Raw genomic sequence first — 13,874 nt, 5'->3', positions numbered from 1 at the left:
CATGCAAGGATGGGCACAATAAAGGACAAATGGCAAGGATCTAACAGAAGCAGAAGATATTAAGAAGAGGTGGCAAGAATACATAGAACTATACAAAAAAGGTCTTAATGACCCAGATAACCAGGATGATGTGGTCACTTACCTAGAGCCAGACATCCTGGACTGTGAAGTCAAGTGGGCCTTAGAAGCATTACTACGAATCAAGCTAGTGGAGGTGATGGAATTCCAGTTGAGCTATTTTAAATCCTAAAAGATGATGCTGTTAAAGTGCTGCACTCAATATGCCAGCAAATTTGGAAAACTCAGCAATTGCCACAGGACTGGAAAAAAGTCAGTTTTCATTCCAATCCCAAAGAAAGGCAATGCCAAAGAATGCTCAAACTACCATACAGTTGTGCTCATTTCACATGCTAGCAAGGTAGTGCTCAAAATTCTCCAAGCCAGGCTTCAGCAGTATGTGAACCAATAACTTCCAGATGTTCAAGCTGGATTTAGAAAAGGCAGAGGAACCAGAGATCAAACTGCCAACATCCATTGGATCATAGAGAAAGCAAAATTCCAGAAAAATCTACTTCTGCTTCAATGACTATGCTAAAGTCTTTGACTGTGTGGATCACAGTAAACTGTGGAAAATTCTTAAAGAGATGGGAATACCAGACCACCTGACCTGCCTCCTGAGAAACCTGTATGCAGGCCAAGAAGCAACAGTTAGAACCAGACATGGAACAACAGACTGGTTCCAAATTGGGAAAGGAGTACATTAAGGCTGTATATTGTCACTATGCTTATTTAACTTATATGCAGAGTACATCATGTGAAATTCCGGGCTACATGAGCTACAAGCTGGAATCAAGATTGCTGGGAAAAATATCAGCAACCTCAGATACACAGATGATACCACTGTAATGGCATAAAGTGAAGAGGAACTCAAGAGCCTCTTGAAGAAGGTGAAAGGAGAGTGAAAAACTAGCTTAAAACTCAACATTCAGAAAACTAAGATCATGGCAAATAGATGGGGGAAAAGTGGAAACAGTGGCAGGTTTTATTTTCTTGGTCTGCGAAATCACGGTGGATAGTGGCTGCAGCCATGAAATTAAAAGACACTTGCTCCTTGGAAGGAAAGGTATGATGAACCTAGACAGCACAGTAAAAAGCAGAGAAATCACTTTGCCGACAGAGGTCCATATAGTCAAACCTATGGTTTTTCCAGTAGTCGTGTATGGATGTGAGAGTTGGACCATAAAGAAGGCTTAGAGCTGAAGAATTGATGCTTTTTAACTGTGGTGCTGGAGAAGACTCTGAAGAGTCTCTTGGACAGCAAGGAGATCAAACCAGTCAACCCTAAAGGAAATCAACCCTGAATATTCATTGGAAGGACTGATCCTGAAGCTCCAATACTTTGGCCACCTGATGTGAAGAGCTCACTCATTTGAAAAGACCTTGATGCTGGGAACATTGAGGATAGGAGAAGGGGGCAACAGAAGATGAGATAGTTGGATGGCATCATGGACTCAACAGACATGAGTTTGAGCAAACTCCAGGAGATAGTGAAGGACAGAGAAACCTGCCATGCTGCAGTTCATGGAGTGGCAAAGAGTCAGACACGACTTAGTGACTGAACAACAACAGGTACTCGGAATTTATCTTGCATCAGTAAACACTGTCCAGATTTACAGGAGGTGCTCACCCCAAGAACAATTGTTATTGTTGCTCAACGAAAGCCATCATGCTTGTAGGAGCTCAGGCACAAACTCGGGTTCAGAATTTTAGATGTCACAGTATAATTGCATTATATCATTTCAGTTCCATATCGCTAAGACTGTTACATTCTGAAGCAGCAAACAGTTTAAAAACCTTACTTTTAAAACTAAGATTCACGGTTTTTACTGGCTGTCATTTTATGTCACCATCATTATTCGTGACACCTTTTGCACTTTCTATGTGCTGTAGACAAGCTAGTCTAAATCCCTTTTCCATATCAAATCACTAAAACACGTAGGATTTTTAGAGACATGATATTATTCTCATTTTAAAAGAGGGAAACTTGAGACCCAGAGAGCTTAAGCCTCTAGTTCCAGGTCACATAGTTAAGAAACAATAAAGCTGGAACCTAACTGTATATGAATATAGAGTTTATTCCTCTTAAATTTGTGAGCATGAAAAACACATATTGTGAAATTATTCCAGTTTGGGGTGGTGGAGAATGCCTTGTCTTGGAGGACAGTTATTTTTCGCATTTGTTTATATACTTTACTTTTGCTTTCTTCAGGTTAAAAATATAACGGCATTATAAAGTTGAAATCTCTGTCTGAATTTATCATTTAAAAATTTTTCCTTCAGTTTTAAGAAAATTGGATAATATACAATATTATAATGAAAAATGTACTTTTATACATGTATAATATAATGAAACAGTGGATTAATAATAGCTACTAGCCTTGCCTTTGGTTGCAATGTGATTTTTAAAATCCAGTTTTATATCCTAGGAACATATATTTTACCCCAGAAAAGGACAATGGAAAATCTTTCAAAGATTTTGAACAAAGGAAATCCAATTAGAAGACTGTTAGAATCTTTTAAACAAGGGATAGAGTCTGGAAAGGTGGGAAAATGACATGGGAAAAAGTGACTGATTTAAAAAAAAGTCTCAACAGAGGTTCCTCAGTAACAAGATATATGAAAAGGGTGAAAGATATTACAGATCCTTTGTAAGCCTTGAGTCTAGGTCAATTTAAGAATGGTGGATAGAGAAACATCTTTGAAGAAAAATGACGAGTATAATTTGGGACACGGACTCTGAAAGGTTGACAGAGCATCCAGTTTGAACTTATTCAGTGGTTAGAAAAGGAAGGTTGAACCTGGAGATGTCAGGTTAAGATGCCCTGGCATTTTTCCAGCTAAGGGTCCTACGAGGGCCTCCGGAATGGTGAAAATGGGCTTGGCCGGGTGGGGGCAGCAGAGCCTCACCGATTACTGAGGACAGCTGGCTGGGACACGGGCACAGACCGTGGATGTTTGGACCGAGCCTTTGGATGTGCTCTCACTCAGAGGCAGGTGGCAGAGGACACTGAGGCCATGGGGCCTTAGAAGTGACCTGCACAATATAAACCACGGAAGCTGAAAGATGGACGGTTTCTAGACGGTCAGGGGAGAGTAGATGCGCCGTCAGAAGCAAATAACCAGGGACTCTGGAGAAAGTGATTTTAAAAGAGTAGAGCGGCCAATAATAGATTGAAAGGGGTTCAGCAGGGAATGAGAATGGAGATGGAGAAATATTTTTTTCAAGTTTGCAATGAAGGAAGCAGGGTGATAGGATGGTGGTTTGAAGGGGAAGGAGTATAGATGGAGTGTTTTTTTGTTGTTGAGGTATTCTTGTGAATGTTTATGAGCTGAATGGACTACTCTGATGAAGGGAATAGTTGAGGATTCCAGTGAGAGGAAGAATGAGGGATAATTATGAAGCTCCCTCTCAGAGGAGTTGGGGATACAATCAGGAGTTCTAGTGGAACGCTTGGGCTGGAGGAGAGTACAGAGAACAGAGGTTTTGTGCATCTTTATTAAGAGCACCAACTGTGGGTAAGAAAGCTGTGTTTCGAATGTTCATTTGGAAAGCTTAAACCATTTCCTTGGGGGAAATACGGTAGTGTTGTGGATGTGGCATGGGGGACGTGGGATGACTCTGCCATGAGCTCTTCAGACGGCCCTTAAGGTATTAATCCCCTCCTGTCAATAAATGTGCATACAGCCTGGAGTTACAGCATTTCTTTTTTCACTCTTACACTCTCTTTCTCACAGGCGTTTAGTTTTTTTCCTTTCTCTCGCCTTCCCCCCCACCCTACCCCCCAAGAGAGAGTCTGATGACTTTAGTTTTTTAAAATGTATTTATTTTAATTAAAGGATAACTGTGTCAATATCGTGTTGGTTTCTGCCATACATCAACACAAATCAGCCATAGGTATACATATGTCCCCTCCCTCTTTCTCTTTTTGATTATATTTTTAAACTTTTTTATTGGAGTATAGTTCCTTTACAATGTTGTGTTAGTTTCAGGTGTATAGCAAAGTGAATCACTTATACATAGATTCACTCTTTTTTAGATTCTTTTCTCATATAGGTTATTACAGAGTATTGAGTTCCCTGTGCTATATAGGGGGTTCTTATTATTAACAGTTATTTATTTTATATATAGTAATGTGTATGTATCAATTCTAGTTTCCAAGTTTCTCGCTTCCTCCATTTTATTTTTAGGATATTTTTAGCTGTGTCAAAATCTTTATCCCCATTATTGCAGGAACACTTTAGTATTAAAGCACTAGATGTTTAGTAACCAATTTTTAACAGTGTCTTAATATCCTGAATACTCTTCCTAGAACCCAAATGTCTCCAAGTTGGAAATTTAGACCACCGGTTCTCAATCCTGGCTGCACATTAGACTCACTTGGAGGGGCATCTAAGCAAAAGCAATGCCGCTCCCCACTCGCAGAGATTCTGATTCAAGTGGTTTGTAGTGGGGCCCTATTATCAGTCTTTTTAAAACCATTTTCCCCTAGTAATTGTAATATACAGTCAAAGGTAAAACCACTGACGTAGACAAATGGCAAATTGTTTGTCTGTGCTTAGTTGCTAAGTGGTGTCTGACTCTTTGCGCCCCCTTGGACAGTAGCCTGCCAGGCTCCTTTGTCCATGGGATTTTCCAGGAAAGAATACTGGAGTGGGTTGCCATTTCCTACTGCAGAGGATCTTCCCCACCTAGGGTTTGAACCCACATCTCCTGCATTGGTAGGCAAAGTCTTTACCACTGAGCCACCTGGGAAGCCCTAATAGCAAATTACACTGTTACTATCAATGGCACCCCACTCCAGTACTCTTGCCTGGAAAATCGCATGGACGGAGGAGCCTGGTAGGCTGTAGTCCATGGGGTCGAGAAGAGTCAGACATGACTGAGAGACTTCACTTTCACTTTTCACTTTCATGCATTGGAGAAGGAAATAGCAACCCACGCCAGTATTCTTGCCTGGAGAGTCCCAGGGACGGGGGAGCCTGGTGGGCTGCCGTCTCTGGGGTTGCACAGAGTCGGACAGGACTGAAGCGACTTAGCAGCAGCAGCAGCATTAGGTAATTTGTTCAATGCATCTTTTAACATAGGCTGTCCCTGCAAACTCAGTAGGACTAAAGTAAAATGTGTTTCCAAAAGCAATTTCCCCTTCTGATTTTTCTTTGTCAATTACACCTCCATAAAGGAAAATATGGAAACCTCTTTGATTCAAGTTTTGAGGAATTTTCCCTTTGTTTTTAAATAAAAATCTTTTCAACACAGTTATTTCAGAGTGGGTTACATATCTGCTTCTGTGTGCTGAATCGCTCAGTCATGTCCGACTCTTTGTGACCCCATGGACTGTAGCCCACCAGGCTCTTCTGTCCATGGGGATTCTCCAGGCAAGAATACTGGAGTGGGTTGCCATGCCTTCCTCCAGGGGATCTTCCGACCCAAGGATCGAACCCAGGTCTCCCCAATTGCAGGCAGATTCTTTACCATCTGAGCCACCAGGGAAGCCCTATCTGCTTCTACTTTTGCAAAAAAATTTGGAGGGGAGTGGGTACAAAACATGATTAGACTAGCAGTTGAAACCTGAGAATTAACCTAACCCCACTTTGACACATGAGAAAATCTAGGCCCAGAGTGATTGAGTGACTTGCCGAGTAATACAGAGGAAAATAGACTACATGGAGGAAGGATAGGGAAAGGTTTGCATGAAGTGTACTTATCTGGATTAGTGGCCAGGAACAGAACTCAGATCTTAGTTTTAGTTCATGGCTATTTTGACCACAAAAGGAAAACTGGTCAGCCTAAACTGGAAGGTGAAAGAAACAGAAAATTTTGTCCTCAAAACATAACTCCCTGTCCAGCCCACCATAAAAAATAAAGGTCATATACCATTATTCTCACCGTTATTCTGGATTTTTCTCAAGTCCTAACCACACCATTATGTCTTGGCTTCTCTCTTACCCATCATTTGCCATTTTTGAGCGTTGATTGCCCAAAGCTTTCTGGACCTTTTCTGCTTCCTTTATGCTGAATTAATTCTTTTATTGTTATTTTTTATTAATTTATTGGCAGAATTTTCCCCACATTTTTATAAGAGCTTTGGCTCTGATAGAAGTATTTATTATACATGTACTTTAACCCCAAAGGAAACCAGAAAAAAAGTAACCTGGAACAATAAATTAATTTTTAATTTACAGGGATATTAGGAGATGAAGTATGGTTAGAAAAAATTTCCTGAAGTAAAATAACCATGCTGCCATTCAATCCTTGCCATGAATGTGGTTTGTCAAAAAACCAAATTAAATCCATTAAAAAAATTTTTCTGTGCTCTTTTAAATAAATATTTTTCCAAAATTTAAGCAAAAGGAAAAAGTCCATTCAAGGTAATAAATGTTAGAGTGCTCACTATTCGTAAGGCACTGCTGCCGTGGGGCCTGAAAAGAATACTAAAATGACTACAGCCTTGCCTTTGGGAGAGAGATGTGCGTCTTTTTGTCTTTCAAAAGTCTTTGCATAAACAAACCTCTGGAATCTGGGAGGGAATCACAGAAATTTCCCCCTACTCTTGCCCCTTCATCACCAGCAGGTCATTTAAGTCACTGACACACACAGAGTCACAAAATCCCTGCCCTCCTGGAATTTGTAATCTAGTGGGGGCAAGGGGGAGGGCAGGCAATAAACAAACAAGTAAAATATGTAAGTGTTATAGAGAAAAATAGGGCTTCCCTGGTGGCTCAGTGGTAAGAATCTGCCTGCAATGCAGGAGACTGGGGTTCGATCCCTGGGTTGGGAAGATCCCCTGGAGGGGAGGGCATGGCAACCCGCTCCAGTATCCTTGCCTGGAGAATCCCCAGGACAGAGGAACCTGATGGGCTACAGTCAGACATGACTGAGGTGACTTAGCAGCAGCAGCAGCATAAAGAAAAATAAAGCCGAGAGGGACTTAGAGACTTTTTTGCATGATGTGGTAGCAATATTAAATATGGTTGCCAGGGAGGGTCTCATCAGAACCAGACCTGAAGTAATGAGCTTGTTAGCGGAAGACTATAGAGACCATTTCTCCTGTGGACCTCACGTCTTGGTAGGGACGCAAAGAAGAATCTAAGGTCTTACCTGTTGCAAGGAAGTTTATTAACCATAAGGAAAGAAAGATCAGGTGGCAAAGAGTTGGATACGACTGAGCTACTTGAGCACACCCAAAGGAGAGAACAACTCAAGAGAGAAGGGGCCACACCAAGGGAGGCAAATGGCCCCAGAGGTCTGGAGTCCAGTTTTTAAGGCAGAGTCATTTGCATAATCCAGAAGGGGTCGTTGATTGACAGCCTTGATTGACAACTGCAGGTTATATAAAAAGATGTGCTAGCTACCATGCACATCCCATAAAGGTCATAATTAGATGTATGAATTCATGGACTACTTATGAGCAGTAAAAGAGTCCAGTGGCCGCCAAAGGTTACTTTAGTACAGGATAGTGTGAGGTGAGCGCATGTGCCAGAGTAGGGAAAGTCCTGGCAGTCTCTGGTGAGTTTTTTTTTTCCCCCACTGGGCCCCTTATGTGGCAAGAGTGGTAAAGAACCTGCCTGCCCATGCAGGAGAGGTAAGAGACACAGGTTCAATCCCTGGGTGGGGAAGATCCCCTGAAGGAGGGCATAGCAACCCACTCCAGTATTCTTGCCTGGAGAATCCCATGGACAAAGGAGCCTGGTATGCTACAGTTCATGGGGTCACAAAGAATGGGACACGACTGAAGCTACTTAGGATGCATGGACTATTTTTGGAGTCCTGGTGGGGGCCTAGAAGGGGCCAGGCTGGTAAATGGCTTGGTGAGATTAGGCGGCTGCTGCTGCTGTGAAGTTGCTTCAGTTGTGTCCGACTCTGTGTGACCTCATAGACTCATTGGAATTGACTCATTGGAAAAGACCCTGATGCTGGGAAAGATTGAAAGCAGGAGGAGAAGGGGACGACAGAGGATGAGATAGTTGGATGGCATCACGGACTTGATGGACATGAGTTTGAGCAAGCTCCAGGAGTTGGTCATGGACAGGGAAGCCTGGAATGCTGCAGTCCATGGGGTCACAAAGAGTCAGAATGACTGAGCAACTGAACTGAACTGACTGAGGACCAAAGTTGATCATGGCAGAAGCAGAAACACAAAAAGTTACTACCACATCCAATAAACAGACGATAGTGGTGGAGGGACTAGTGAGAAGTGATCAAATTCTGCATATATTTTGTTGGGGGAGCCATCAGAGTTTGTTGAAGGACTAAACGTGATGGGACAGAAAGAACGAGGCCAAGTTGCTGCCAGCTTTCATTGGTCACACTCTATAGCCTTTGTAAAAGGTGAAGATTTGTGTACCTCCCGATTCTACATTTTCCTCTCAGACTATTTAATCATAATCTCCAGTATCATGGCCTTGGAAACAATACATTTAAAAGGTTCCCTAATGATTCTTCTTCAGCCAACCCGACTTCAGCTAAGGGTTGCTACCTGCTGGCTCAGGTCTCACTTGAGTTACAGGAAAGAATCCACTCCTTTGGGGCACAAATTAGGAGCACAACACTGCAAGGTACGTAGGTGGTTGGGCTTGTGGATGAAGAGATTCATCTCATTGCTTGAAGGCAGGAACACTCTGCTGCTAAGTCGCTTCAGTCGTCTCCGACTCTGTGCGACACCATAGACGGCAGCCCACCAGGCTCCGCCGTCCCTGGGATTGTCCAGGCAAGAACACTGGAGTGGGTTGCCATTTTCTTCTCCACTGCATGAAAGTGAAAAGTGGAAGTGAAGTCCGACCCTTAGCGACGCCATGGACTGCAGCCTAGCAGGCTCCTCCGTCCATGGGATTTTCCAGCAAGAGTACTGGAGTGGGGTGCCATTGCCTTCTCCGGAGGAACACTCTAAGACATCTTAAATGGCTTGAATTAAGGCATGGGAGGCTTCCTGGAGGAGCCCGATTTTGACGACGGCTTTTAGAGAAAGGGGTAAGATTAATGGACAAGATGATGGGGTGTGAATGAGGGGTGACAAGAGGTCCAGGTCAGACTCTTGGTGGAGGACCCCCTCGGCCCAGGACTCAGTCCTTGAGTGGTAGCATCCCAAGCTCTCCACGAAAGCCACGCCCCTTTGGAAGGAGGACGGGCCCGTATCCCGCCTGCTGCTCCCGCTCGTGTTTCAGGAAGGTCCTCATATTAGAACGTACCAAACCGGATGAAGGTCGCGTGCCCTCTTCCGCTTGTGTTCGGGTTACTTATATCCGGCTTGGAAAGAGAGGCAAGCGGGCGCTGACCTTCTGCGCAGGCGCGGCCTGGGGTCCACGCGCGGCATTATGTCTGCTCTGCACGTCTCGCGTGTCCGGGCCTTGTATCGGCGCATTTTGCTGCTACACCGGGTTCTGCCCCCAGACCTCAAAGACCTTGGCGACCGGTACGTGAAGGACGAATTTAGGAGACACAAGACCGCTGGTTCTAAAGAGGCCGAACGATTCCTGCAGGAATGGGAGGCAAGTAACTGGTTTTCATCGCCCCAGACCTTTGGGGTCTCTCGGAGATGTCCCGGTTTGTAGTTAGGAGAGACCGCCTGACCTGGCTGGTTTCCCGGGCCCCACACAAGCTCGGACGGAGCGGCAGCCTGTTCCGTTTGAATTGAACAGCGCAGAGCCGTTTAAACAATACCTCCCAAAGTTACATCCCAAGCCAGTCTCTGTCCCACGGGTCCTCGCTGCAGCACATCTCATACACCAGCGCTTCAAATTCAGTTGACTTTTGCCTGGCGCTGGAGGAGTGAGGATGGAGGTTACAAAATTGACTAAGTCACCTGGTCAAGTTTTTAAAGAGCTTCCCGTTTGGCAGCTTTTTGTCCCCTCCAGTGCCTTGCACTTAGCAAGCGCCTGTTGATAATAGTTTTCTCCTTACTGGTTTTCAGAATTTTAGAGGCTTGTTTCTATAATCACCATTTTTAAATCCCAGTGCTCTTTGTTGGGTCTTAATATTCTCATTTTATATCATGACTGATAACAGAAATGGGAAAAGCCTGGGGTTTATTACAAGCGGTGGGCAAAAATGCTGGTCAGAGTTAAGTTAGGTGAAAGTTGGTTTCTTCGTAATCATCTACTTCGTTTCACGTAGTCACGTTACTTTTTAATTTGTATCATTGCACTAGATCTTAAGCAGGCAGAGGCATTGGCTCCTTTGATTTCCCTTCCTTTTTCTGAGTGAAGTCAGAAGATATTCAGAGTATATATTTTTAAATAACTTTATTTATTTTTTTGCCATGCTGGGTCTTGGCTGCTGCGCGAGTGTTTCTGTAGTTGTGGCCAGCGAGGACTACTCTCTGGTTGCAGTGCGTGGGCTTGATTGCCGTGGCTTCTCTCATTGCGGAGCTCGGGCTCTAGGCACGCGGGCTTGGTAGTTGTCCGCAGGTGGGCTCAATAGTTCCGGCTCCTGGGCTCTAGAGCACAGGCTCAGTAGTTGTGGCCCACGGGCTTAGATGCTCCCTGGCATGTGGGATCTTACCCAATCAGAGATTGAACCGTGCCTCCTGTATTAGCTGGCGGATTCTTTACCACTCAGCCACCAGGAAAGCCCCCAGAATAGAGTATTTCGTGGGGTTAGGAGCCATGCAGGATTACCCCTAGATATGCTTTGCAAATAGCAAGAAAGGAATGGAATTGACTATTAAAGGGACAGGCATTTGAAAGCACGTAGTAGTGCTTGTTGGTTGAAGAACCTAGTTAAGCAATTTCTTACCCTAAAAAGTTGATGACTACAGAAACTACTGAAGGCTGTTTAAAAAAAAAAAAAAAAAAAAGCCAAAAGAGTGAACATTAGGGTGAACACAGAACTTTTTAACTGAGTCACAGGATTTTTTATTGTACAAGCCTCATTGACGCTTTCAAAAGGGACATTTAGGACGAGGGTGAAATGTAGAATTTGCCTAAAAATTATATGTATTAGATGCAATAAGGTTGCCTAGAGCCAGGGAAGTTGAATCTTTTTAAATGCAGACTGCTTTCTTTTAATATGGTAACTTGATCTTGAAGTCAGAAGAACTGGATTCAAATTAAAGTACTGGCATTTATAAATGTTATATCGCTTTTCCTAATTTTATTATCTCATCTGCAAAATAATAACAGTAATTACAATATGCACCTCTAAATTAGGGCCTCCCAAGTGGCTCAGTGGTTAAAAAAACAAACAAACAAACAAACAAAAACCCACCTGCCAGTGCAGGCAATGCATGAGAGATGAACTGGATACCTGGGTGGGGAGGATCCCCTAGAGGAGGAAATAGCAGCCCACTCCAGTATTCTTGCCTGGAGAACGCCGTGGACAGAGGAGCCTGGTGGGCTACAGTACATTGTGTTGTAAAGACTGGCACCCGACTGAGCACACACACACACAGCTCTAAATTAGTGTATGTAAATATAAGTGACATCTTTTAAACCAGATCAGTTTGTGGCAGGAGCAGGAGTTTAGCTTTATATTGGGAAGAAATAAGGGCATTTTGGGAGGTCCTAAAACTGGGAAACTTTTTAGGGAAAGAATAGGAACCCAGAATACCAGTAGGCTGAAAGTTGCTCAGAAGTGTCCGACTCTTTGCGACCCCATGAACTATACAGTCTGTGGAATTCTCCAGGCCAGTGCACTGGAGTAGATAGCCTTTCCCTTCTCCAGCAGATCTTCCCAACCCAGGGATCAAACCAGGGTCTCCTGCATTGCAGGTGTATGTTTTTTTGTTTTAACCAACTGAGCTATCAGGGAAGCCCGATAATAGGCTAGAGACAGTAATAAGAATATACATTAAAAAAAAACTAGAGTAAAAAAAAAAAACACTGTTGATCAACCCATTAGAATTGGTGTCAGGAATTCAGCTTAAAAAAAAAATTATTCCAGTGCTGTGTGGCTTGGTCTTTGGGATTCTTTCACACACTTCTAAAATTAGTTGTGAACTTGAATTTGTTTTACTTTAAGGAGCAAAGTTGTGTGTGGGTACTACTGGAGAAGAGAAAGGGGAAGGATCAGGAATGCTAGGGGGCTCAGTATTGGGAGGAGGGTTCTCTATTCCCTTCTCTGATCCCAGAAAACTGTTATAAATCTTAGAGCGAGTTCAACTGGGCAAATTTCTCTTCACGGACCATTTGAGGGATGGTAAAAGGAAAGTATTTCATTTTATCTTAAGGATAGAAATGTAAATGCGTATTTGCAAAGTAGTGAACCAATGTTAATTTCTTATGATAAAAGAAAAAAAAGTTAAGTTCAGGAAAATATGTTGGGATTCTATGGAGAATGATAACTGGTTAGTAAAATACCCATTGTAATCTTACTCCCAAGTCTTTTAAGAGACAACTCTATAAAGAGTGGAATTGGGGTTGGGTGGATCGGGTGGGGTTCTTACTTATTATAGAACTTTAAAAATTCTAATTATGCTCAGTTTTGAAGAATAGCTGATTTAGGTAATACTTCCCATTTTTCTTTCTGTGCTGACCCAGTTGCAGAGAGAACAACTTTTTACCATTTATTTTCTTGGAAATCAGAATAAGCACTGAAAATTAAATAGCAAGTATGACACGTTTGTGTTAGAACGTGAGACGTTTCTCAGAAACAACTTTGAAAAGTATATTTAATTTTTCATTTTTTGGGCCCCACTTACTGCTTTCTTGCCTGGTTTCAGTTGTTTTCCTTAAGTAGCTGCTTTGTTCTGTGTCTCTGGGCAAGGCTGATAGTGAAAGTTTCTGGAAAAAGCAAAAATTCTTCAACATTCTTTAGTTATTGATCACTTATTGCGAGGCAGAGTGCTAGCATTGTGGGACACAAAAATGAATAATATATGTATTTCACTTATATGGTGTCCAAGTTTCAAGTTAGTAAACATTTGTAGTATGGAAGGATGTCTGTTAAAATGCTGTGGGACCAAAGAAGGAATGGAAGTCGAGGCCACGTGTGGTGAATGAGAGGACGTTTGGGCGAATCAGAGTTGCCTTGTCAAGAAAAAGACCCTGGTAAAGTGGAAATAAAGCATCTGCAGAGGTATTGAGGTAAGAAACAGTCCAAGTTTTTCCAGGATCTGCAGTGACCAGAATTTAGTGTATTATATGGGAGATTAGAAAGAGATTAAAGATAAAGAGGTGACAAGAAACAGGATATTCTTCTAAGGATTTTAGGTCTTTATTTTGAGTCATTGAAAGATTTTAAGCAGTGGTGATGAAAATGATTCAAATTATATTCTAGAAAGATCATTTCAACATGAGTAGAAAGGAATGATTGAAGAATTAAGCCAGATTGAAGGCAGGGAGAGCTTTTAGGAGAGATGTAGTAATCCCAAATATGAGTTGGAAAAAAGTTCACCTGAGTTTTTCTGTAAGATTTAAAAAAAAAGGTTTTACAGAACTTTATATATATATATATATATAAATATATATATAAACCCTAATATATATAACATGTATTAATGTAACTATGTATAAACTATTCATTTATATTTTATATAGATAATATGTTATATAAATATACAACATATTTATAAACATCTGATATATATTAATAAATATAAATACAATATAAATATTAATATAATATATTCAAATATATTTTATATGTGATGTATAAATATTTTATATTGATAAAATAATATAAATATTAACATATTAATTTATGTGTATAATTTGTATATATATAAATATATATGTTTATGTATATAAGATATATATAAAATGTAACCAACAGCCCTAATATATTTATGTAATTGAACCAAGACAGAGCTGTTGAGCATGGAGAGTATGGATTTTTGTGTTACTCTTTTTACAGTAGACTAGAACTTGAGTTGGTGACC

General features: G+C 41.8%; 1 protein-coding gene across 1 annotated transcript in view; it reads left to right on the top strand.

Annotated features, from left to right (window-relative positions):
• The first annotated feature begins 9,294 nt into the window (after positions 1–9,294).
• SDHAF3 (succinate dehydrogenase complex assembly factor 3) overlaps positions 9,295–13,874 on the top strand; it is an 87,715-nt gene continuing 83,135 nt past the window's right edge. The window contains exon 1 of the mRNA XM_027540099.1: positions 9,295–9,546. Within this exon, the coding sequence (XP_027395900.1) occupies positions 9,373–9,546 (174 nt within the window). The 5' untranslated portion in view covers positions 9,295–9,372. The remainder of the gene's footprint in view (positions 9,547–13,874) is intronic.

This window comes from Bos indicus x Bos taurus, chromosome 4, assembly GCF_003369695.1.
Source record: "Bos indicus x Bos taurus breed Angus x Brahman F1 hybrid chromosome 4, Bos_hybrid_MaternalHap_v2.0, whole genome shotgun sequence".
Classification (NCBI taxonomy): Eukaryota; Metazoa; Chordata; class Mammalia; order Artiodactyla; family Bovidae; genus Bos; species Bos indicus x Bos taurus.
The sequence above is the reverse complement of the archived record's forward strand: the minus strand, read 5'-3'. Positions and strand labels throughout refer to the sequence as shown.